Source organism: Ustilago hordei (genome assembly GCF_900519145.1).
Source record: "Ustilago hordei strain Uho2 genome assembly, contig: UHO2_contig_02, whole genome shotgun sequence".
Classification (NCBI taxonomy): Eukaryota; Fungi; Basidiomycota; class Ustilaginomycetes; order Ustilaginales; family Ustilaginaceae; genus Ustilago; species Ustilago hordei.
This window is the reverse complement of record NW_024545252.1, coordinates 1719875-1745578: the sequence shown is the minus strand read 5'-3', so window position 1 is coordinate 1745578 and position 25704 is coordinate 1719875. Positions and strand designations below refer to the sequence as shown.

General features: G+C 52.4%; 7 protein-coding genes and 1 non-coding gene across 8 annotated transcripts; 4 read left to right on the top strand and 4 right to left on the bottom strand.

Moving 5' to 3' along the window:
* Positions 1 to 421: 421 nt before the first annotated feature.
* On the top strand, positions 422 to 3352 carry UHO2_01353 (uncharacterized protein; the record flags this gene model as incomplete). Its single annotated transcript, XM_041553820.1, has 1 exon — positions 422 to 3352. The coding sequence occupies one exon, from the start codon at positions 422 to 424 to the stop codon at positions 3350 to 3352; it is 2931 nt and encodes a 976-aa protein (XP_041409754.1).
* Positions 3353 to 3482: 130 nt separating this feature from the next.
* Positions 3483 to 4427, bottom strand: UHO2_01352 (uncharacterized protein; the record flags this gene model as incomplete). Its single annotated transcript, XM_041553819.1, has 1 exon — positions 3483 to 4427. One exon carries the CDS (start codon positions 4425 to 4427, stop codon positions 3483 to 3485), a length of 945 nt encoding a protein of 314 aa, XP_041409753.1.
* A 339-nt stretch (positions 4428 to 4766) lies between these two features.
* UHO2_01351 (uncharacterized protein) lies at positions 4767 to 5584 on the top strand (the record flags this gene model as incomplete). Its single annotated transcript, XM_041553818.1, has 2 exons — positions 4767 to 4896; positions 4998 to 5584. 2 exons carry the CDS (start codon positions 4767 to 4769, stop codon positions 5582 to 5584), a joined length of 717 nt encoding a protein of 238 aa, XP_041409752.1.
* A 904-nt stretch (positions 5585 to 6488) lies between these two features.
* On the bottom strand, positions 6489 to 6603 carry UHO2_10171. The gene has a single exon (XR_005960679.1). It is a non-coding gene; the product is annotated as a ribosomal RNA (ribosomal RNA).
* Positions 6604 to 7395: 792 nt separating this feature from the next.
* On the top strand, positions 7396 to 12888 carry UHO2_01350 (uncharacterized protein; the record flags this gene model as incomplete). Its single annotated transcript, XM_041553817.1, has 1 exon — positions 7396 to 12888. One exon carries the CDS (start codon positions 7396 to 7398, stop codon positions 12886 to 12888), a length of 5493 nt encoding a protein of 1830 aa, XP_041409751.1.
* Positions 12889 to 14194: 1306 nt separating this feature from the next.
* Positions 14195 to 17983, top strand: UHO2_01349 (uncharacterized protein; the record flags this gene model as incomplete). The annotated part of the gene is made up of 1 exon (XM_041553816.1): positions 14195 to 17983. The coding sequence occupies one exon, from the start codon at positions 14195 to 14197 to the stop codon at positions 17981 to 17983; it is 3789 nt and encodes a 1262-aa protein (XP_041409750.1).
* Positions 17984 to 18123: 140 nt separating this feature from the next.
* UHO2_01348 (uncharacterized protein) lies at positions 18124 to 19701 on the bottom strand (the record flags this gene model as incomplete). Its single annotated transcript, XM_041553815.1, has 1 exon — positions 18124 to 19701. The coding sequence occupies one exon, from the start codon at positions 19699 to 19701 to the stop codon at positions 18124 to 18126; it is 1578 nt and encodes a 525-aa protein (XP_041409749.1).
* Positions 19702 to 20659: 958 nt separating this feature from the next.
* UHO2_01347 (putative beta-glucosidase) lies at positions 20660 to 23119 on the bottom strand (the record flags this gene model as incomplete). Its single annotated transcript, XM_041553814.1, has 1 exon — positions 20660 to 23119. The coding sequence occupies one exon, from the start codon at positions 23117 to 23119 to the stop codon at positions 20660 to 20662; it is 2460 nt and encodes an 819-aa protein (XP_041409748.1).
* Positions 23120 to 25704: the final 2585 nt, after the last annotated feature.

Genomic DNA, 25704 nt, shown 5'->3' with positions numbered 1-25704 from the left:
TTGGTGTCTCAGCCGTGACACGTGCATCTTGCTTGAGTTGCCGACGCATCTTCAACTAACTTCAATTGAAATATAGCAGAACAGCCACCAAGCTCACAAGCGACTCAGGTCGCAGTCGACACACTACAGCGATTTCGAAGTCAGTATCGCCAACCTCGCCCTATCAACATCACGGTAGCGAAAACAACATGTTCTCCCTTTCCAAGCACTCTTTCTGCCACGCCAAGGTTGCGAAGCACATAGCTCTCAAAGGTCTGACGACAACGGCAATCTCATCGTAGTTCAATGTTCAAATAATAGCTCGCAGGTCAAGAAGGACGTTGCGCCTCGTCTGCACTTTATTGGCATAGCAACCATCTGGACACAGTCGCAGGGGCACTCATAGCCTTGGAGCATAACGAAGGAAACTTGCTTCACCATCATGGACCGCGACTTTTACTCCTTCGTCCGCTTGTCGGACCTCGACCTCAACCTCACCTTCCGCATATCCTCGCTGCAAGGCACACTCGACCGCATCTCTCGCACACAGCTCCTGGAGAAGCCAGAAGCACGACACTGGGGTACACAACATAGCAAGTTCCCGGACCTCATCGTGGAATGCCGACTTTTTTCCGACAATAAGCCTCTCAGCGTGCCAGTCAAAACAGCCTACAAACCCTTTCGCAACAAACATCAGTGGAACGAGTGGATCACACTACCCTACAAACTTTGCGACCTTCCACTTGGCGCTCAGCTCACCTTTACCATCTACGATGTCGCATCTAGCAACACAACACGTGTCATCGGAGGAACGACCCTGCCGCTGTTCAGCAAGAAAGGCACGCTCAAGTCTGCTCAGCATCGTTTATTCGTATGGAAGGGAGTCAAGGGCGATGGGAGTGTAGAGACTGCTACTCCAAGTAAAGTCGGCGAGATGAAAGATGAGATGGGAAGACTGGAGAAATTGATCAAGCGGCATGAAAGAGGTGATCTGCCTCGGGTGGATTGGCTTGATAAGCTGGCGTATCGTCAGGTGGAGAAGGTGCATAAGCTTGAGAGCCAATCTAGCAACAGGCTGTTCTTGTATCTCGACTTGCCGAGGTTTGAGCTTCCAATTGTGTTTTGCGAGGCAGAGTCGATCTTGCCGTCAGCAGATGCTTCAAACGGACTCGCATCTCTGTCAAACGCCATGATTGGGCCTAGCTCTGGAGCGTCGATTGGTGGCGAGAGAGCAGCAGGTCACGAGCTCGGTGGTCCTGGAAGCGTTGTCTCGACGGCTTCGAACAACCTAAGTTCAGCGGCAGCAGCAGCAGCGGCTGCAGCGGCTGCACTCTCGACAGCAGATCCAAACCGCATCACCTCTTCACTCTTCACCATCTTTGACCCTGAAATCATGCGATCGAATCCAGTCGAAGCAAAACATCGTCGACTTGTTCGATCGCACCGATCAGGTCCACTCGACCGCGAGCTCAAACCGTCAGCAGAAGTTCGAGACGAACTCAATGAGATCCTCTCATACCCACCAACGCGAGTTCTCACACCAGCAGAGATGGATCGAGTCTGGTCGTTCCGTTTCTATCTCACACGCGATCCAAAGGGTCTCACGAAATTCCTGAAATCGGTTGTATGGACTGATCAGGGTGAGGCGAAGCAAGCTACGGAGGTACTTTTGCCAATGTGGACTGAGCCTGGTCTCGATGATGCGCTCGAGCTGCTCGGACCTACATTCAAGGATCCTCGTGTAAGGTCGTATGCTGTGCGTCAGCTGGAGAGAGCAGAGGACGAAGAGCTGATCTTGTATTTGTTACAGCTGGTACAAGCTCTAAAGTTCGAGAAACCTGTAACACATAGCTCGGGAGGTCAGGCTGGATCTGCAAGTGGTGACCGTGAGAGCGAGTCTCGTCGACTATCTGCTACTCGCCCACCAGCCAAGTCACCTTCCAACTCATTGACAGTGGATGGCGCAGAGGAAGACAGCAGCGGTCTCGCCGATTTCCTCATCTGCAGAGGTGTCGCCAGCCCCTTACTGGGCAACAATCTATATTGGTATCTCGAGGTCGAATGCGAAGATCCGAAGACAGGAACGCTGTTCAAGGCAGTCAAGCGGAGGTTTTTGGACCGTCTTGGTTCGCTTCCCAGCGGTGCAGAGAGAAGGGAGACGATAACAAGGCAGGCGACCTTGCTTGCTGTGCTTTCGAGACGCGCCAAGGAGCTTAGGTCGAACAGGGACGCGAGGCCAAAGAAGATCGAAAAACTCAGAGCACTTATTGCTGATCCGAAGAATGGATTGAATCGGTTTGACCCTCCGCTAATGCTGCCGTTGGATGCTTCGATCTCGGTGACAGGTATCGTAGCGGATAAGAGCTCGATCTTCAAAAGTAATCTCTTCCCGCTCAGGCTTGAGTTCACCACTGTGGTCAACACCGCAGTGAAACCGAGTGATGGCGAAGACGTGGAAGCAAGTGGACATTTGCCGCACAGTATCACAGCAAGCCTGATTGAGGATGACGAAGAAGGGTCCCTCCTCAATGACGAGTCTCGCCCAGGCGGAAGCAGCAAAGACAAGGATGACAAGAAAGCGGGCGAAGTAGGCAACTACACTTTGATCTTCAAAAACGGTGATGACTTGCGACAAGATCAACTTGTCATCCAGCTCTTCTCCCTGATGGATCGACTTTTGCGAAACGAAAATCTCGATCTCAAAATGACCCCCTACCGTGTCCTAGCAACGGGCAGCATCGACGGTATGGTGCAGTTCGTCGACTCTCTCTCCATCGCAGCCATCCTTTCCGCTCATCAAAACTCCCTCCTCAACTTCCTCCGTGCTCACCATCCCCAACCGACTTCACTGTCGACTTACGGCGTTGACCCAGGGGTATTCGAAACATTCATCCGCTCCTGTGCCGGCTACTGTGTCGTCACCTACCTCCTAGGCGTGGGAGATCGGCATCTCGACAACCTCCTTCTTTCTTCCGACGGACACTTCTTCCACGTCGATTTCGGTTACATTCTGGGTCGAGATCCAAAACCGTTCCCTCCACCAGTAAAAGTTTGTAAGGAAATGGTCGATGCTATGGGCGGCACACAGTCTCCGCACTATGCGAGGTTCAAGGCGTTCTGCTACACCGCCTTCACAAATTTGAGAAAGAACGCAAATCTGATTCTGAATCTGGTAACTTTGATGGTGGATGCGAATATTCCAGATATCAGGTCGGAGCCGGACAAAGCGGTACTCAAAGTGCAGGATAAGTTCTTGTTGCATTTGAGCGAGGATGAGGCGATCAAGGAGTTTGAAGGGTTGTTGAACGAGACGAGTTACCTGTCGACTATGTTTGATAGGTTGCATGATATGGCGCAGTATTTCAGGCAGTAGGCTTACCTCACGGCATCTTTCTTAGCAATGGTACAAGAACAAGCTCATGTTCAAGTGTGTGATTGATCGTGTGCTCGTACAAATACAATGTGACTGAGTCAAGGGTCGAGTAACATGGTGAGGATAGCGATCATGAGGAGCGCTGTGCAAGCCTCATCGAAGCAGGTGCTCTTGGTGGTTGAACATTGCCAAAAGGCGGGGCACCTGCTGGCTGTGCTATCGGCGTTTGGACCGGTGCCACCTGCTGCGCTTGCACCAGCGCTGGTGGTGGTGGAGGAGGCTGATGAACCCAACTCAACTTCTCATCCTCTAAGATATCTTCTACATCATCATCGTTGAAGTCACTAGTCTCTTCCCACATCTGATTGAAATCCAGATCTTGTGTGTTCCAAACCCCATCACCGTCCGCGTCTTTTTCCTCCACCTTATTTGATGGTCGTTGTACCCTGGTCAAATGTGTTGAATCTAACTGCTCTGGACGGGTCCCGAACAAAGATTGATGGGTGAAAGCTGTCGGGGGCAGGATCCAAGATCTTTCTCGGAGACGCTTGTGTCGTTCTCGATCTTCCTCTATCCTCCGTTGCATGTCGTTCGGCGGAAGCAGTGTAAGATTCCTCCTTTCTGGGGACAAGGCATACAAGCTCGCTTTCCTCACCTCCAACATCGTTTCCAAATCCTCAAACGTACTCCTATCCAGAACAAGTCTAGCTTTCCAAGCAGCAAGGATCTTTTCCACCGCTGGCACATTCAACAAGGCATCCCATCTCCCCTCTGGTATTGCTAGATCGAACAATGCGTATAGATCCCGTTCAAGATGACGACGAAAGAGTGACCGGATGGTGGGGGAGAGTGTCTCGTCGGTAAATATGCTATCTATGAGGAAGAGAAGGTTGATGCGGCGATTGATGGAACCGGACTTGCATTCGTCCATGATGCATTCCCATAATTCGGAGTGCATGGAGGGACCATATTCGACGATGGTTGAGAGGGCTTTTTGAATGGTTGGGAGAGATGCGTTGACTCGGTGGAGTGTTGAGACAAAGTGCAGGCGGACCTGAAAGGGGTCGGCTGACATTGTGGCGAATTCTCGCTGCGGAGTCCGGCGAAACGAGCGCTGGTGAGCTGAGGTGGCGGGTCGTAAGGATGGTAACAAGGGGAATGTCGTGAGAAGGTTGCTTTGTGAAAAATCGCTCGGATATCGGAGATGTGGAGCGGACAGAGAGCTGTGTGCGTGCGTGCATCTTTTGTAGGGACGCGCTGTGGAGAACAACACTTAGCTTTCCGCAACTCACACCAAAACTTAGGAATTGTCTCGGATGCTTCCATAGTAAGCCATCCCTATCTCAAGAGCGTATCTTACTTCGAACAGGTCGCTCGACTGGAAAAGGCTCGACTGGAAAAGGCTCGATTCAAGATGACAACGAGTCAACATCTCCAGCTGGAATTCGCACAGCGCGACATTTCCTTCCAATACGCACAGCTCTGCTTGTCATCCAATTGCCCATCTGGCATCTATGTCCAGCTCGATGACGACGACACACATCGTAAGTGCCTCAATCTCATCTTTTCTTTGTCTGGCAACTCACTATATTGACACGAAGCTTCACTCTCCCACGATTGTATCGTCTTTTAGTATGGCATGCAGTGATCTTTGTCCAGCACAGCCCATTCAACGGCGGCGTCTTTCGATTCGACATCGTCTTCCCCCCAACCTACCCTTCCGCAACCCCACAAGTCTTCTTTCCTCCCACCCTCCTCCACCCTTTAGTCGACCCCGACACAGGCCGCCTCCTCCTAAGCTCCAGATTCCGGGCCGCTTGGAAGCCACGTCAAGACTTTGTCTTTCATATTCTCCACTTCGTCAAATCCGCTTTTCAGGAAGAAACACTCGAATCACTGCGGGAAGGAGTCGTTGCAAACCCTGAAGTGTTAAGAATGTTCAGAACGCATAGGACACTGTTCAATAAGCTGGCGCTGCAGTCAGTTGCACTGTCGACAGCTCCTTCGAGCTTGTACGATGTTAGTGGGGGGAGTGGTTTTCCGAATCCTAGTATTGGGTTGAATAGAGCAGTTCCTGTCAAGCCAACTGTGGTAGATAAGGTGGGAAGTAGACCGATTAAAGCCGAGGAAGCGAATGGGATACTGTTTCGGAAGCTGGATGATGAAGAGATGGCAGTTCTGCGGAGGGACATTTTTGGCGATAAACAAACACACAGCGAGACAGCAGAATAGTCTTTGATGAAAGTCCACGAAGCGTGTCCTGATCTAGCAATATACCCCAAGCATCAAATCACATTGACAAAACATGTGTGATGGTGAGAGAGCCTTGGTGACAGAGAGACAAGATCATGCTCTTGAGTGTGAAGGCAAAATCATGCTGAAATTGACGATCCAATGACGACGCTAAAGGGCGACGCAAAGCCGACCTGATCGGAGATCAGGCAGGGCCGATCCGATCAGGTGACCGATTTGATCAGAGATCAAGGATAACTGGTCTGGCTAGGGATCAGGTACAACCAAGCCCCGCTTGTTGTCAGGCTGGATCATTAACTATAGCAACTCCCACATTTGGCATGTGCTGCTCTCATGTATATATATCAAGCTGGGAGTGCTAGGCTTTCGCCATGTTCACTTAGTCAATTGAGTATATTTGTTTCTGTCTAAAACTAGCAGTGACATCGTACTTAGACTCTACCCGATCGTCAGTTATCGGGACTCAGTTGAAGTTGCACCGGAACGACAAACATGCAAGAGAGCCGAGCCACCGACAGGCCGAGGATCATGCATGCATAATAATTTCAGTGGCAACCAATCAGGACATGTTTAGAGAGAGGAATGCTGAGACTAAGGAGGAAAACGCTGAGGCTCCTCATGACACACCTAGTTTACGGGGTGTGGATAGCCATTCTCATGAACAAAGCAAAGGTATATATATCCTCACATTACTGTAGTCTTAGTTGATCTGAATCCAAGCATTGCATCTACCATACACCAGTGCGAAAGGAGCTAGAATGTAGCCCGGACGAAGAGGTGTATCGCATAACTTCAACTAAACTTCAACAAATCAAAGATGCGAGTATGGAAGAAGAAGAAGGAAAAAAAAAAAAGAAAAAAAAAGAAAAAAAAAAGAAAAGAAAAACTGCAGCACCTAGGATTCCCGCGTGGTCCCCCACCGCAGTACTGACTAGGCGATACCTTGCTTAACTTCGCAGATCGGACGGGATGCGGTGCTTTCAAGGTTCTATGGCCGCAGATATATATGAAACATTCTAAAAAATACATATACCCAGCTATAATTCCGACAGGTTTGTGGCAGGCTGTGGAACGGCGACATGCGCCCTTATCCGCGGACAAGAATTAGCAGCGCCTTCTTTGGAGATGCCCGTGCCCTCTGAGAAAGATTGGCGAACTTTGTCTCCTCCATTTAAAGGAAGCTGTGACCATGCCGAGCCGTTGAACCACGGTAACAACACCTTTCGTGACTCGAGAAGATGTCCACCCCGCGATGAAAAAGATTCTGCCCCTTTGATATGATGGCAGATTGAGGCAGTGCCGACTATCTCTCTCCCGGTTGTGCGGCAGTGTTTCTTTCCGGCCGCCGATTCGAATCACTTCAGAAACAGATACAGAGACGTTGAGCGATTAGCCATAACGGTAGAATCATGGTGTTGATCCTGTTTCAAAGTTTTGTACCGCCCATTTCTTCGATTAAGCGCTCGAGCGCATCGGCGCTGATCGTGCCGAAAAGCTGAGTTGCATTTCGCTTTCTTCTTCTCACTTTGGAACGGCAAGAGAGGCTCCAATCTCAGCCGCCTTTTGTATAGCCGTTGCAGGTGTACACGAGCAACTCTGGCACCCTTACACCGTACCAACATAGCCGAGCGCATGCTTTGTTATCAACCTGCGCCTTGTGACTCCTTGTAGTTGACCCAGTTCGAGCCTTCTGCATCCCTCCTCCCTCGTCACCATCATTTACTCATCGCTCCGTCGTCCCCACCACCAGCTGGATTTATTGACGCAGTCTCGAGGCATGACGGACTGACATGGATACAACACAACCGCTGCTGCATGAGCAGCCGTCTCGACATCTATCCTACTGGTCAACACCGCTTATCTTTGCTGCCTACCTGCCAGTTGCAGTCGTACTTGCCGTTATTGTCTCGCAGATATCTCCAAGGTCCCCAAGCTCCTCACCTTCTTTGCTCGCCCGGGTCTTCACACCTTTCGTTACCCCAGAGGATGTTCAAGAGTACGACCGCATCGAAGCTGAGGCACGCGAGAACGACAAGCATGTTCAGGCTAGCACTAGTATTGCCACTGATGGCGCCAACGGTCGCACGCAAAACGGATACGGTCCTGTAGATGATCGAAGCAAGGACAAGACTGTCGTGCGGACCTCGGCTTCCGGTGACAGTGCAAGGGACAGCGAGATATCACCTCTGCTTCCGCGTCGAGCAGGGTCTGGAGATGACAGCGACGTTGCGCAATGTCTTGCAAGGCAGCCACGTGCTGTACAAGTCGGACTATCCCTGATCAACATCTCGCACTTGCTGGCATGGGTCGCTGCACTAGTCTTTGCTTTCCTCAGTAGTCACTCTGCGGATTGCATCGGTGCAGAGGCTGGCTTCCAGAACGCCTTAGGCCTTCGATTGGTAGCCGCAATGCAGATCGTCGGCTGGGCATACGCATCTTCCTCATCCACCTTCTTCCCATCGCCTACTCCGCCCTACGCCATTCTTATCTTTTATGGAACACAACTTGCCGGGTCGGCTGTGTCAGCCTATCATTCGCTCTTCAGCGTACCTCATGCACCACTCTCACCACCCCACCGAAGTCAGCTTGCGCCTCCCATCTTCAGCCTGGTCTCAATGGGTCTCACATTGGTGGGTGTCGCACTCATTATGGGCTTGCCTTTGCAAGTCTACGACCGTAACCCGCAGCACGACCGCAATGGCTACCCTCCGCCCCTCGAAGATTACTGTACCCTGTGGCAGTGGGTCAGCTTCTCCTGGCTCAACCCTATCATCAGCCTGGCCCAGACTCGTCCGCTCGAAGAATCCGATGTCTCACAGCTCAGCAAGCTCTCCAAGTCCCAGGTGCTTCGGACCAAGATGCGACGGGTTCAGCGCATCGATACCGAAAGATACGAGCACGAAAAGGCTCGAGCAGAAGCACAGACAGCCAATGCCACCGCCGAAGAGCGCGAGAAGGCACTCGCGAAAGCGGAGAAGGAAAAACCCAACATCCTGCGTCAGATCATCTGGATCAACTCCAGAGATCTTGCACTAGATTTCATCCTGACTATCGTCTCGTACACTTTGGCCTATGCAAGTCCCTTCTTCTTACGCCAGATTCTCGGTGCACTGCAAAGCCGAGAAGAAGAGCCTGTGCAAGTCTTCGGTGCAGCTCAGCATCTATCAAGCGTTCCTGCCCCGTCCGGATTTTCGGCTTTCACGACTTCCCTTCAAGGCAGCATGCACTCTTACGTCGCTCCGGTGACGAACATTGTCACCTTCGACAAGTACGATGCCATCGACCCTGCCAAGAAGCGTGCCTTCTTGTATGCCGTATTCGCTCTACTTGCTTCTGTCATCAAGACTCAGACCGACCTGCAGCATCTGTACTTCAGTCGACGTGCTGGTGTTCGCATCAAGTCAGAGCTTACATTGGCCATCTACGACAAAGCCTTGCGCCGCAAAGACATCTCTGGCTCTCTTCAGAGCACTACCTCGACTGCCGATGCGCAGCAAGCCACTGACGATACTGCTAAGCCTCACGGTAAAGACGAAACGTCGGCCAAGAAAGAAACGAAAAAGATGCAAGACGATGACAAGAGCAGCGCAAGCGTCGGCAAAGTCGTCAACCTCATGTCGACGGATGCCAATTCCATTTCCATGACGGTCACAGCTATCTACATGGCCTACTCTGCGCCTGTAGAGCTTATTATCGCCACCACATTCCTGTACAAGCTTCTTGGATGGTCCGCATTCGTCGGCGCTGGCCCCGCTCTGATCCTCATGCCGATGCAGCAGCGATTCACCATGATGTCGTTTGCCAACAACAAAGAGCTTCTCAAGACGAGAGATAAGCGTATCACCGTGCTCAATGAGCTCATCCTTTCCATTCGATTCATCAAGTTCTTCGCATGGGAACGCGGATGGTCGGAACGAGTCTTGCGTGCTCGACAAGCCGAAATCAAGTGGCTCGTTCGAGGTGTATGGATCATGGCTGGTTTGTTCCTGTCCTTTGCCCTGATTCCGATTACTTTCACTGTCTCTGCGTTCACCTCGTACACGCTGATTCAGGGGAAGCAGCTCGATGTTGCTACCGGCTTCACTGCAATTGCTCTCTTTGCAATGCTCAGGAACCCGCTCAACATCTTGCCGATGGTGATCAACATGATCTTCCAGGCGAAGGTATCGATGGATCGCATCGACGCCTTCTTGCATGAGGACGAAGTGCCTGATTGGGTCGTCAAGAACCGCAACGCGCATACAGAGCAGAACGCTGGGAAGGACGACGCTGAGGATCGCACTATTGTTCTTGACGGCGCCACACTTCGTTGGCAAGGTTCCAAGCCGGTCGAAAAGTCGACCAAAGCGGCTAAGCCCTCACTGCTCTCGAAGCTCAAGCTTTGGAAGAAAGGTGCAATGAAGGCACCAAAACAGGCAGCCAGCAATGAAGTCCGAGACGGCGAAGAAGGGAACAAGCCTGAGCCGTTCCAACTCACTGCAATCGACTTCCGCCCGCCTCGTGGCAAGATCACCTTAATATGTGGTCCCACTGGCTCTGGAAAGTCCTCGTTGCTCTCGGGTATCCTCGGCGAGATGGAACTGCTCGACGGCACCATCTCGTTGCCGAAGCGCCCACTGTCTTTGCTCAGCGGTGGTGTCACCTACTGCTCTCAGACTGCCTGGCTCGAGACCATGAGCATCAGGGATAACATTGTGTTTGGGCAGTACTTTGACCAACAACGATACGACCATGTACTAGAGTGCTGCTGCCTCAAGCCAGATCTCAAGACCTTCCCAGATGGCGATCAGACCGAGATCGGAGAAAACGGCGTTTCCCTCTCCGGTGGTCAGAAGGCGCGAGTTGCACTTGCACGTGCCGTTTACTCGAGATCACCCATTCTGCTCCTTGACGATGTGCTTGCCGCTGTAGACTCGCACACTGCCAAGAAGCTTGTTGACGATTGCTTGTGCGGCGATCTGCTCAGAGGCCGCACCGTCGTTCTGGTCACGCATCACGTCGAAGCTGTCTTGCCGCACGTTGCGCAGGTTGTCATGCTTGAGGAAGGTCACATTCGGGCTAGTGGCACTGCAGGTGAACTCAAGGCAGAAGGCCTTCTCTCGGCGCTTGTGCAAGATTCATTCGCCAAAAGTCCCGACAGCAAAGGCAAGGAGGCGGCAAAAGACCAGCTATTAGAGGAAGAAGCAAAAGGCGCTGCTGTGGAAGCCAAGGTTCAATCCCAAGCAGAAGGACCCACGGACGGGAAAGCTGACACGGCAAGTGCCGGAGCGACAACGGCACGGGGCAAACTCGTGCAAGCAGAAGGCAAGTCAACGGGCAAAGTCAAACGAGAGATCTACGTGACGTATCTCTCCGCTTTCGGATGGTTGCCCGTCTTCATCGTCCTCTTCGCCATCATGTGGGCACGATCCTTCGATGTTTTGGAAAAGTACTGGCTGTCTTACTGGGGCAACGCTTACCTGTGTCATCCGGGCGATCACGACCACATTCAACATCGACTGCCAGATCCCAAGAACAACGTCGTACCTTACCTCGGCATCTATGGCTTCATCTCGCTATTTGGCTATTTTGGCACGATCTTGGCAGTACTTGTGACGGGTGTCTATGGTATCACAGCGGGCAACAAGCTCTTTGAAAGAATGCTGCATACTGTCGTGCGGTCCCCTACAAGGTTCTTTGATCAGACGCCAACAGGTCGGATCTTGAATCGATTCACAAAGGATGTCGAAACGGTCGACAGCACGTTAGCTGGCAACATTCGACAGCTGGTCGCCTTCACTGGTGCCTCGATCCTTTCTTTCACTACGATGGCGGTGACAGTGCCGAGTTTCGTTCCCCTGCTAGTGCTGTTCGCTTACGTGTACTATCGAACGGCTCAAGCGTACATCAGTGCTGCGCGTGACCTTCGTCGACTTGAGTCGGTCACTCGATCGCCAATCTTCCAGTCCTTTTCTGAAGTGCTTAATGGTATTGCCACAGTACGAGCGTATGGTGCGCAAGAGCGATTCTTAGAAACGCTTTTCCGACGCCTCGACGCCACACAGAGCTGCTACAACCTCTTCTGGATGGCCAATCGATGGCTCATGCTCCGATTTGACCTCTTGGGTGCCTTGATCGTCTTTGGCGCCTCGGTGCTGGCGCTTGCAGGTGGTATTGACGCAGGATGGGCAGGTATCGCGATCACACAAGCACAAACTTTCGTGCTGGCCATGTATTGGCTCTGCCGTTGCTGGACTGGGTTCGAGATGGATCTCAACTCTGTCGAAAGGATGCACGAGTATCTGGGGCTGCCACAAGAACCTCCTGCGATCATTGAGGGGAGTCGACCGCCGCCTAACTGGCCTTCCAAGATCGACAGCAAGGGGATTCAGGTCAATGGTCTTGTTCTCAAGTATGCACCTGATCTTGATCCTGTTCTGCGAGGTGTTAATTTCAACATTGCTGCTGGCGAGAAAGTTGGGTTGGTTGGCAGGACAGGATCAGGCAAGAGTACGCTTGCGCTTGCTTTCTTCCGCTTTGTCGAGTACGAGCAGGGATCGATTGTGATTGACGGTATCGACATCAGTCAGATTGGTCTCGAGGATCTGAGGAGTCGACTGACGATCATTCCGCAAGATCCGGTGCTGTTCAGTGGTACAATTCGTGACAACTTGGATCCGTTCAATGAGCGTACAGACGAAGAGTGTTTGCTGGCGCTTCGCCGAGTCAACCTCAGAACATCTCCCATTCAGACTGCCGCACCAAGTGTTCTTCCCAGTCGCGCGGCTTCCATCCACGAGACGTCACCAGAAGTCAACGCCTCTTCATCCTCGTCCACCGCCGTCAATTCTGTTTTCCCTGCTGCACATGTCTCAAGCATGACACTCTTCACCCTCGACACCAAAGTCTCGGAAGGAGGCAGCAACTTCTCTCAAGGTCAACGACAGCTCATCTCGATGGCCCGAGCTCTACTACGCTCCACTTCGATCATCTTCATGGACGAAGCAACGGCGTCGGTCGACTTTGAGACCGATACGCAGATCCAGCGTACCCTGCGAGCGCCGTTGGGTGCTGATACAAGACACAAGACTACGATTATCACGATCGCGCATAGGTTGAAGACGATCATTGACTACGACAGGATCTTGGTGATGGACAAAGGCGTCATTGCTGAGAACGGTTCACCTGGAGAGCTGTTGCAGAAGAAAGGGATCTTCTCTGAGATGTGTAAGAAAACTGGAGAGTACGAGGAGTTGGAGTTAATTGCTAGACATGCTGCTGAGCAACGGTCGGCCCCTGCATAGATTACACATAGGTTTGCCCTAGGTTGCTCAATACAATTTGGTGGATCTCGTATGAAGTGTATCTAATTGAAAGTGTGAGTCCCGTCTGGACTCCATCGCACGAAACAAAACCGAAAATGTATATACCTAACACGAACAAACTAAGTGGATTGCAGGCAAAGACCCGTGAGGTCCTTGAAGCTCGACAAGGAGGCTCCCGGCCCGCCATAACAAGGGCCGGTCGAGCGCAGAAACGAGCGGCAAGGGAGGGTGTACAGGAAGGGCAAAGAATCGACGAACCAGGCTGCTAATAGTACGCCTGGCTTTGGTGGAGATGATGGTGTTGAAGTTTGAAGACGTTTGGGTCCCGATACTGGCGATCGGGGAGAGTCTAAGTACGATGTCACTGCTAGTTTATAGACAGAAACAAATATACTCAATTGACTGAAGGAATGTGGCGAGAGCCTAGTGCTCTCGGCTTGATATATATACACTAGCGTGGCAACCGCCAAAGGTGGGAGTATCCTACTTAATGATCAATCATGGCAACGAGCGGGACTGTGTTGCACCCGATCTCTGGTGAGATCGATCATCTAATCGGATCGGCTCTGCCTGATCTCCGATCAGATCGGCCCCGCGCTATCCTTTGGCGTCGCACTGGATCGCAATCTCCAGCAGATGGTAGCGTCTCCGCTCCGCTCTTCACAAAGCGGAACAATTTTTCGATTGTTGAGTCCAGCCCAGACGTGCACGCCTTCATGACTGATCACGTGATGCAGAGTGTGAGTGTGTGTGTGTGGCTCAATGAGTTAAGATTCAGTAGATGAAATCCTCGGGACGCGGAAGTGTAGCTGTGCGTGCTTGAAGCGCGGTACTGAAAATTCGAGCCTTGGGAACGCAGTGATTGGAAATGTGATTCACAACGCGAAAGGAGCGAGACGTAGTCGAGGTTCCCCTTTCTCGAGAGCAACACTTGGGATAAGCGTCACTTGCTTTCCGCTCTCCATCAAACTCCTACTCAATAACCTCGGCTCAGCTCAACACCACATCGCGCACACTTCAATACTTGTATCACATCACCGGGCCTGCATTACGCTTTCATCTCCCCACCGACCCGCTCGTCGCGGCTTCTATAAGGGGTTGATAGATCGGATTGGCTAAGCTGCCTCCGCATTGCAGATCTTCCGCAATCCACCAGGACTAATGCCGTTGAGCGCATCTGGAGCTCACATGACCATTTGAGCCACGTCATTCGCCCACAAGCCGGACTGGGGACACGGAGCATGTCGGTGTCATGCCCAGCTCTGTTACCTCTCCGTCTACAGTAATGACGCAACATCCTCCTGCGGCACACGCTAGCTCATCACGAGACCACTCTACTGTCGGACAATCACTCGCTGATCTATACAACGCTCGCCATGCCGAGGAACGCGGCGGTCCCTCGACTTCGAAGGCCATCACCAGCAATTCGCTAGCCGATCTATATAACAAGCGACACGAGGACGAATGTCGCAAGAAGCAGACGTCTTCGAGCTCCTTCGTAGACCTTTACAACCAGGTGTACGAGCACGAGCAGCAGTATGAGGACAAAATTCTGGTGCAGGAATCAAGTTTCTCCGGAACCGGGCATTTGGCCATCGCTGGTCCGTCGAGAAGCTCGACAGCTGGTGTCTCCAAAAACCTAGCACCACCCCAAGCGCTCTTTATCAATGACAGTGACGAGGATACACCAGAGCCACCGAGTCTGCTCCCGAGCGAGCCGGACAACGGAGACGAGGAAGACAAGAATGATGATGATGAGATCGCCTTTCGATCGCCTCCCATGACCGACAGCCGAGATGGAAGTCGCTCGCGGAGCGAATCGATGCTCCCTGTTGGTCCCCAAGTTGTTTATGTCGCACGAACCTCGGTACCGCGCAGAGGTGCGCTTGGTGACTCAGCAACACGGTTAACCATGGACAGCGACGACGGCTCGGACGCGCCAGGTACGCCAGAACCAGAGCTTCCCACCGCATCGAGGACACGCTCAAATGCTCCTCTGGCGCGGCCACATCCTAGCCCATCGAAACCCATCGTACAGTCAAGCTCGAGTCGAAATACCGACCTGGAATCAGAGCATTCATCAGGTCCCTTTGGACCGCACAACCACAAAGGCAAAGCAGTGCAGCGACTCTTGGAGAGCACGCAGGAAGATGATTCACTCAACTCTTTGCTCATATCCGGCTCAGCACCGCCTAGAGAGGATCGTGCCGCATTGGCACGTGTCTTTCAGCCAGATGCAGGATCGTCGGAAGCCCAGGACGTCCATAATTCGAACACCTGGCCTTCTGACGACATCGTCATTATCAGTGACTCTGAACAGGACGGGACTTCCACACGACAAATTTCCCCTCAACACTCTGAAGAGGATCGTTTGAGGGCATTGGCTAGTAGAAGTGGTTCTGAAGGATTGGACTCAATTGGAAGGAACACTGTAGTCGTGCTACCATCTTCAGCTCGACGGACAGAGAAATTGGCAGAGGATCGCAGCTCCGTGGAGGCGTCGGCATCTGGATCTGCTGAGCGATCCCAGCTGTCTCAGCGTCGGCATTCGACGGGAGCTCAAGGAGCGCAAATGAGACCGGTACTAAACGCAGGCGCAGACTCGGATGTAGAATCGGACACTCCTATCGTTACCGACGCAAGGATCGTAGAAGTGCGAGCGACCGACTCAAGCGCAAAAGCGACGCCAGGCAATGCGTTCGATAGCGACTTTCAACGTCGCTACCCAAAACGAGCGCGCAACGTTGCGGACTACAATGTCAAACGCATCTTCGAGAGGTATGAACGTGCGCAGAGTGCAGACGCTGCACCACCTCCGCCGTCAAAACCAAAGAAGCAGCCACTGCCAGTGGTGAATGCATCCCCGGCATTCTTCGATGCACTGCGCTCGAAGACAGCAAACAAAGTGCCTGGTGGCAGCGTTCCTTCTTCTTTTGTCGACTTTCTCCAAGGAAAAATCAATTCGGGAGCCGCAACAGCGGCCCTCCGTGCTGCTGCCTTGTCCGGCAGCGCTGTAACCATGCCACCCAAGTTCACGGAGGCCGAAGCGAAGGCCGTCGCCGACAAGCCGATCCCCTCAACTGCACTCTGGAACGTCTCAATCCGCACAGACGACCGTGCAAGTCTGTGGCAGCTGAAGCCCAGCACTCGTCGCTGGCTTGGTGTCACGAATCCAGGTCACAGCGACCCGAATGCCGACGGAGCTACCACACCCACTCTCCCTGCAGGTGAGAAGGGTCCAGCGCTCAACCTCAAACTGCGGGACATCATCGCTTCTCATACAGGTCCGCCCCCGAACCCAGCAGACCTCCGCGACGATCTCCAAAGGTTCGAAGGCGCAGGTCTCATTGGTCGTCCCAAGGATGCAGAATACTTAGAAAGCGCATCCCGTCGCCTTCGTCTCGGTCGCGCCTACAAGCTTCCTCTCCCCGATACGCTAAGCGCTTTTGTCGATATGGAACACAAAGAATGGGTTCGAGCGGAAGAAGACTTGCCCGAGATGGCTCGCCTGGCTGAAGACTGGAAAGCGCGGGAAGAGGGCAAGATTACGGTAGAAGTCGAAAACAGCGATTGCATTCAGTCACACTACGACCATGCTGGACGGAAGACGGTTTCGCGGATCAGACCTGAGACGGGAGGTGAGATTAGGATGTACTTTGATCTCAAGCAAAGCGAAGCGGCGGGGCCGCAGGAAGAGTCACAGAACTACAGGATCGTCAGGAGGGAGTCGCCAAGGAAGTCTCCCTCGTTATCGCGACTTTCTTCGTCGCAAGTGGCAAGAGATCCGAGTGATGCGGAAGCTGATTCGGATGTCGAGATGAGGTCTGGTGAGGATGGGACTCCATCACCGACCGCAGGCCCAAGCAGGTTGGGTATGGGTGCGGACGAGTCCATGGCAGAGAGATCTGAATCTCCGGTATCTGTGATGGAGGTCGACGCTCCAGCATCACCTTCAAAGCGCACCGAAGCAGTACTTGCTGTTTCTGCGGCGGAACCGAAGACTCGACCGGCAATCGCTCTAGCCGCTGCAAAAATCTCCAAGTCACTACCCAACGCTGTGCGAGCCTCATCACCCAAGAGCAAGCCCCAGCCTTCCAAATCATCAGCACCGCCAAAAAACCCCGCAGCTATACAGCCAAAACCAAAAATAGCGACAGCCTCAAAAGGCACCGCACGCAATCTCCTCTCCTACCTCTCCACCCAAATCTCAGCCCCACAGCCTGCAAAGCCTGCAAAGGTCAGCAAATCTGTCCCCGCACCCGCAACTACTTCGACATCAGTCAAGTCTTCCACTATCAAGCCCACCGTCTCTGCTTCAGCCAAAGCGGAAGGCAAAGCTCGAGCCCGCGACATAATCGATTTGGACGATTTCGAGTTCTTCCCACACTCATCCCTTGGGTCGGGTAGCCAGGTCTTTGTTGATCTGACTCACTCTTCGAGTGCTTCGGAAAGCATTGCTGAACGGCCATTAAGCAAGAAAGTTCGGTCATCTTCACCCGTTGTCTCCACGTCTAGTAAGAGGGCTGCCAAAGTAGAACGGCTTCAGGTGGAAGAAGAGGAGGAAGAGGTAAGTTTCTGGAACACAGAAGATGAAGCTGAACTGAACGCCGAACTGAGGACTAACGGTGTAACAGTTGGATTGCCAGCAACGCCGACCAAAGCGAAGGGGAAGACAGTGAAAAGAAAGCATGCAGCCAATCGGATGCGGGCTGATAGCGACTCGGACTCTCCTTCCCCCGCTCTCGCTCCTGCTGCTGTGGCGCGGAAGGCGTTAAAGACAATGCATCCTTCAACAGCAGCTCAGGTCGCAGCAACAGCCTTCCGCTCACCAAACAAAGCCGGCGCCAGCAGCAGCAGCAAATGCGTTGGCGGGGAAGAAGTGGAACTACCAGCTGCAACTCCATCCCCGACCAGGAACGGATGGAAAGGCATCACCGGCTGGTACAGCGACACGCGAGACGCTTTTAGTCCTACGCCTGATGATCGACCCCGGAAAGGGGACAAGGAGAAACAGGCAAGACTTGATCAGATTCTGCAGAGGCGAGGGAAGGAGGGTAAACACAAGCATCGATAATAGCTTCTCACTGCTCAATGCAATGCATGCAATTTTACCGCAGCTCAGACATCCGTGTGTTGTTATGGAAGGTGACTGTGACATTTCGCCAGACCAAAGTGAGGATTATGACGTGATGGGATGAAAGAGAAAAGGATAAACTAGTCACGAGGGTCGCCGATAGAAGCATCACTCTTCCGCCTCTTACTTGAGCGTACGTTGTTCTCTTCCTCCCCTTCTTGGAGCTGTGCTTTCTCTTCTTTCTCCTTGTCTTCCCCCATCCCAGAGGCAGTTGCACTGGCATTTTTGATTGATGCAATGTCGGATGCAGAAGAAGTGCTGCTGGTGCTGGTGGTTGTGGTGGAAGTAAGCGCATGAACCGAGTTTGTGGGATTATCGATTTCGTCCACTTCTCCATCCGGTACTCCAAGTGGCTCTGATGTCCCTGTCGCTGCTGGTGCGCTAGGCGGTGTTGCAACCTTTTCATCCTGAGCTGCAACAGCGTCCACAGCAGACGAAACTGAAGATTGAGTCGCATCAACAGCAGCAGCTACACTCCCCACATCCGAACTCTTCCCCTCTAGGGGTGTCTCCTCCGTCTTTGATTCTTCCATTGCCACATCCTCCAGCTGTACCTTCTTATCTTCCTCCTCCGCATTTGCTACAATAGGAGATTTGGAGGTGGGAATGGGAGCAACATCAATCACCTCTTTCGGCGTCTCGTTTGTGGCATGCGTTCTATCCGCCCCACCTAACTCTAAATCTGGAATCTGCTGCGCCTCCTCTCCATCGCCTCCAGCTGCGGTATTGGGATGGGTGAGATTTCTGTTTTCGTCCCTAACAATAAAAGGTATTGGCGAGAAAAGTGGCTCGGTAGTACTTGCGATGCTTGAACTCCTACTCCTACCGCCCACCGACCCGGCTGAGGAGGAGGGCGATAAACCGTCCATTCGATCCATTTCAATATCGCTCATCTCTTCCACCCCTGCTTGCTGTGCTGTATCAACGCCGTTCATCCCTACCGGGCCTTGAACTGGGCTTATTGGGAAAGCGTCTCTTGTCGCGGTGACCGAGAGACAGCGTTTCACAGCACCGATCCATTTCTTCGCGGAATTGTAGTGCGTAGTAGGCGAAACAACAAGTTCGGCAAGACGTTGGATTGTAAATGGTGGTTGGAGATCAAAGTCGTCCAGCATGCTTAATAGGGTGTTTAGTGCAGAGTTGACCTCCGCAGGCGAAAGGGGCGAAATGGTGGCGGTGGTGGAGGAGCATGGACGTTTGGAGGGATAGAAGTTCTGCGTGTTTGCTGGGGAGACGTACGGTACTCGAGCCGAAGAAGTGGATCCATTCGCCTGTGCTTCCGTTCCTTTCTCCGACTCTTCTTCCACCGCTGCGGAAGCCGCTTGCATAGCCACCTCTCCAAAGCCACTACCTTCAGTGCAGAGCGGTATCAACTTTGCCGCGGGGTGCAGCTCCATCCCCCCCTCGCGGCCGAATTCTTCTTCGAGGCAAAACTTGATTCGGTACTTGATCGCATCTTTTAATTCTACCCAGTCATAACTCCCGCTTGAAATCTCGGGCTGGGTGTTAGTGGAAGGAGGAGTAGTCGTAGAGGATGAGGATGTTGGTTGGTCGTCGTGGGAGAATTCGTCTGTGAGAGCTATGTGTTGGAGTTGAGTTAGGTGTTGGGGTTTGAATTCGAATGAGGGTGGTAGGGTGGGTTGGGTGTCGGTTGTCATTTTGGCGCTTGGAGAGCCGAGACAGGATCGGCTCTACCAATGGCGGTTTTTGATTGTGGAGCGAGAGCTTTGACAAGACGGATCAGGTTTCTGCGTAGCTGGGTGTCGAGGAAGTGCGATGCGGAAGATTCGAATAGCGGAAGCTTCGCGAAGGCTTGCGATGCCAAAAGCTCCAACTTTGCTGGAATTGCAGCTACGACCAATCAAGCGCCAAAACACTTCTTGCTGTCTGTTGCGTTGCGCTAGCTGGAGTCATTCGATAGCCGATGCGATGAGACGGGTTGAGTGGTTTCGAATACGGTAGAAGATGATGATGATGGAGTCAAGAAGAGGTGGAGAAGAGCTCTGAGTTCGGATGTCGGCAAACTTACCCCACCCTAGACGTGCAGCTACAGTCGAGGCGAGTGGGTTTGCGGAAAATTTCAACACAAAAAAAAACTCTCTTTTCAATTTCGGCAGGAGGACCCTTTGCACTCAACGCGACGTTGAACCCTGAAGCGCGACTACTCGGCCGGTTGCTCCTCCCCGAAGCACAGCAATTGGGCATGGTATAGGGATGGTTGACTACAGAGGTCGTCCCTTTCGTGACAGGTGCTCGGTCTAGGCGATGGCTTTCGCTGGGATTCGACACCGGCCTCGAGAAAGGGATGGGATAGTGGTCGGTACCTTTCCTGCAATGCTATTTTGGACTGAAATGGTGGAGGAAACGTCTCATGGGTTTGAAATGTACAGTCTCGCAGTGGCATTCAGGATGTTGTGTGGTCGAGGCTGAAGGCCGGACGAAAATGCTACTGCAAACTCACTTCAGACGTACCACAAGCATCATAATTAGACGAAGCATTGTCTGCAAAGTGAAGAAAAGTAAAAGTCCAGGATAACGAGCCGTACTGTAGGCGACCCTGTAAACTAAGTAGCACTTCGTGCTATATGAAGCAAAGTATGGGGGGAGGGGGAGGGCCTAGTTGAGAACAACAGCTTGTCTGATATCCCTCGAGCTAGCACCAATGACAACCTTCAACTTCCCATCTGGCTGCAACCACTGATTCTTCTCGTTGCACCAAGTTGAGGCATCGTACTGACTCAAGTGGAACTTGACCTCCTTGGTCTGGTACTTCTCGACATATTCACGACCGAAACCTCTCAGCACCTTAGGAGGTTCACCAGCTGAACGGGGGAACTCCAGATAAGCCTGCCATACTTCGTGGCCGTCCCAGTTGCCCGAGTTTGTCAAAGAGAATGTGACCTCATACTTGGGTTGGAACAACCAGTCTGGTAGACCGGATGAAGCGTTTGAAGAGCCCCACCAGCTGTTGTCTGCCCAGCCGACACGTTGAGTCCAGGCACCTGAGTAGTCGAATTTGGTGTAGGAGAGACCGAACCCGAATTCGTAGCGAGGTTCGATGTTTTTGTTGTCGAAATGACGGTAGTCGATGTTGAGGGCTTCGGTGTAGTTGACTTGAGGTGTGACGGTGTCGTTGTAGTAGAGCACGTCAGCAGAGTAGTCGGTGCGCTTCTTGCCGATAGTGTAAGGGAGACGACCACTGGGGTTGAAGTCACCATACAACACATCAACGAGAGCCCGACCACTCTCACTACCAGGCAAGTTGGCCCAGACAATAGCAGTAACGTTGGGGTTCTCGGCAAAGCTCTCCATGTCAACGGCACCAACAGAGTGAATGATAACAACAGTGTTGTTGTTCACAGCAGTCACGTTGCGGATGAGCTGCTCGCCCTGGTTCCACAGGGTCAAGTTGTTACGGTCACCTTCGTTACGGTCGACGGTGATGTAACCTTCACCACTTCCTGCAGAGACGAAAACAAGAGCGACGTCGGTCATGTTGGCAATCTTGACGCTCTGTTTCAGGTTGAAATCGTCAAAGTTCCACTGCATGTCGGTACGATCCTCACGTGCACGAGCCTGAATAGCCTCGTAAGGAGAGAAAAAGTAGGAATAATCGGTAGATCCCGAACCCCATCCTTGACCAAGAGTCCCGTAGGGCAAACCACCGTTCTGTGCGCGATCAGGCCAATAGTTGGCACCCTGGTAAAGCGGACCAGCATCAGAACCAACAACAGCCATAGTGCGAGGCTTCTTGATGGGCAAAGCATTGCGGTGGTTCTTGAGCAAGACAGTACCAGCTTTAGCTACCTCGCGAGCAACCTTGTAATGATCAGCAGTGGCGTCAACAAACTGATTTGTGGCAGGATCCTTCTTGTCGAAGAAGTTGAAGTTGGGCTTAGGGTAGCCCTGATCCTGACCAAGCAAGAACCAACCAGCAAGAATACGAGTGGCCATATCATCGAGACGAGTCGTAGCAACCGAGCCGTTGTTGACTGCAGAGGTCAGATTGCCTCCCCAAAGCGAACCTTCCTGGAGACTACAGCACAAGACGTCTCCGGGCATCGTCATGTCAAGCCCAGCATTGGCCGAAGCAACACCTGCATGTTGAGCACCCCAGTCCGACATGACGTAACCTGGGAAGTGCATCTCGGTCTTGAGACGGTTGTTGAGAAGTTCTGAGTTCTGACAAGCCCATGAGTTGTTGACAAGGTTGTAAGAGCACATGACCGAAGCGGCACCAGCCTGAATACCTCGAAGGAAGGGGTGCTGGTAGAGCTCGCGCTCAGTACGGGAGTCGATGTTGGAGCTACCCTCATTTCGGAAGTGTTCCTGCTCGTTGAGGATGTAGTGCTTGAGATTGGCCTGAACACCAGCGTCCTGTGCTCCTAGCACCGAGTAGTGAGAGCCTTCACCGCTCAGGTATGGATCAGCACCAAAGCCTTCCCAAGATCGACCGCCTTGGGGGCTACGAGCAAGGTTCATCATGGGACCGAGCCAGATGTTGGCACCTTTGGTCTTGAATTCTTGACCCATGGCATAGGCACGCTTGTAGAAGAGATCACGGTCGAAGGTGGCAGCGGCAGTGATGGCGTCGGGGAACGAGGTGACGCGGTCGATACCTCGAACGCCGGCGGGGCCGTCCATGAGACAGAGACCGGGGAAACCAACACGAGGGATGGGCGAGATGTTGCCGACGCATGGACCTCGCTGCCATCCTGAACCTGTTGTGAGGATCACCTTTTCGGTCTGGTTGAACTGCTGGAGGTATGCACGTGCCTTGCTGATGGCATCCTTCCACTTCTGCGATGTTCCCTGAGTTGAAGGTGTTGGGTAGAAGGGTGGCGAGTATGGAAGGGAGTCGTCTCCAAGGAATGGAACATTGGGCACGGTTTGGTAACCGGGCCCGTTCTGACCGGCACCTCCGATACCTTGCTGTCTACGCTGAAGGAATTGAGCCGGACCGTCCTGGTCCCTTTCAGAGAAGAGTGTTTGGTAGTCTGGTTGGGGCGAGATGCTTGCGAGACTGGAGGCTGCGCAGGCCAAAAGAGCCAAAGGTATGGCGGCGGAGAGCTTCATGATTACCCTATCCTTCGTCCAGTGTGAGCGGAGATGATGAGGTTGAAGATGAAGGGAGAGGGGAGATGAGGAATGTAGAAAGGAGGATGGTGATGGCGAGATGGAAACTTTCGAGGAAGACGGTCTTGGGGACACTAGAACGGTTAGCGGCGCGGAACAGGGTCAACACGCAGAGTGAGGTGAGGAAAGAATTCGCCGACGTCTAGAGGCTATAGCGGCGGTGGGATAGTGGTCTACTGCATGCAATGTGGGTGATGAAATGCTTTGACCGCCAAGAGAATCTTCTTTGGTGATTGCGTAGCTTCACAAACTTATGGACCGGTTGCAATTGACCGACAAAGCGCAAAGCGGACTGCCGAAAGCTGGGAAAGAGAATTCCTTTGCTGGGAGCAAAAGCGTAAGCTTCGTCTTGGCAAGGTGGTATGCCCCTGCCCCGATCTCGGCCAGGGGTGTGTGAAGCATGCGGAAGGAATTGACGGATGTGAACAGCAACTGCCAGAGGCGCAAATCATGTAAATCTTGTTGGCGAGGGCCAAGAAAGGTGAGGGGTAGGACAAGGGAGAGCAAGATCGTGTGTGTCATGGCACAGCCATGAATGGAAGCGAGACCTAAAAGAGGGGCCGAAGTGCGGTCCGAGCATGAGTAGAACAGTATGGTGATGGCTCTCGCTTGCTCGTTCGACGCGGTCTGCGTGTCTCTCTCTCTTGTCTTTTGCTTAGCCGTAGGACCACCAAACTTACACATTCCACAACACGGCTTCTGGCTCCGACGCCATGAGTGCGCCATACCCTGATCAACCTTGGCGTTTCCTCAGAAGCTAGGGTTGATTTTACCTTAGTATGCTTTGCTAGGTTGCTCTAACTCCCGCGCAGGAAAATCTGGTCAACTTTAGCGGGAGAGCTTACTCTAAAACGGCGTCGCAAGTAAGTTAGACGGTGGTGTGTGCACACTTGCAATTGCGTCTTGACCGCCACTCGGCTATGGCACTTGGTTTTCTGAACTCTCCAGTGAAAACGAGTGAGCAAGTTGCGACGCCGTTTTTCAATTATGTTGGCCTGCTGCCGTGTCCGTGTCCGTGTCGTGTCTGGTGGAGAGCGGGCGTCATGAGTAAAGTTTAGTCGTTAGTTGTGAGCGAGTGAAAGCAAAAGCGGAGAGTTGGAATTTCTGGTCGATTTTCTCTCCGAGAAGCGATCTACGGTTTCGATTTTCAACTCAGATGCGCAGAATTGCAGTCTGGGGGCCGAAGGTTGAGATACGTCAAAAACAAGATCCCAATGACGGGCACTTGGCAACCACTACAAACGGTCCATTAGGATCGCCTCGGGAGCCATTCCAATCGAGATGTGCTTTGCTGTTGAAAACAAGCTTGCGATCGTCTGTTAGGCCAGTTTGTCGTCTCAGCTTGGCTTTCCTATTGCGAGTGACGGAGAAACGTCGGGTAGAAGTGGTGTAGGTCACCGTTGAAGGACCGCTGAAGACTTCGACTCGTCATCTGCAATCGGCTTTCTCAGTTGGCTTGGCTTGGCTTGGGGTGAGCTCGCAGTTGACATCGCTTAGACGGAGCCCCACTTTGAGAAAGCAACTGACTTCTATAATCCCATTGGCGAGCTGCATCAAATCTCCCTCGAAATTCGTGAGAGTCTCCTGCTGGTGACTCATGATTATGTAACACGGACTTACTTATCAGCAAGCAGGTTTGCTGTGAGATTGGCTTTGGCAACTTGGTGGAGAAGCCCGCTCGAATTGACAGTATCGAAGCGGTATGATCGTAGATGGCTGCAGCCACTTTTTGTTGCCTTCGATGCTCTCGAGCCGTCACATCTTACTTCCGTCCCTCGTTCGATTCTAGGCAAAGGTTGGAAGATGTTGCAAGAAAGGTTGTATGATAATGCAAGCACCGTCAAAACGATCATCGCATGCAGCTCCTTGCAATCGTGGACAAAGATGATGATGACCACCTTGATCGCGCTCTCGGTAGCTTGTGATGCGGACACCGAACAGATCCCGAAGCCTGCTCTTTTCAAATCCATTGTCATAGAAACAGTGAGTGTTGAAACCACTGCTCGCCCTCATGGACCATCGCTGCTCTCAAATGACAACCACAACGAGCAGCCGTTGTATGGAGCCGCAAACGGACATCGATCTTATGACTTCTTTGCGGGACGATATCAACCTAGCACCATCTGCATCTGGTGGTCGCCCGATGTGCTCGCTGCATCATACTATTGGACTAGCCACCAACATAGAAAGCGGACTCCCATCGGCGGTGTTAGGCAGGTCAAGATCGGAAGACACCCGATTCCTGTCGGAAGTCACGGAACCTTAGATCAACGGTGAGTTATCACCCTTGACAACGAGTGAAAATTGTTGGAAACGGAGACTGAAAAATTGAGGGAAAAGGAATGTTAAGTTGCCTAACTCGAGTGCGCGTTGGTCACTTGCCTCTTCGCTCACCATTGAAAAACGCGCACGTATCCATTCGCACGATAAACAATGGTTCCCTGCTCTTTGGGTCCGCGCCCTTAAAAAAACAAAAAAAAAAAAAAAAAAAAAAAAAAAAAGGCGCCTCCATCATACTGTACCTA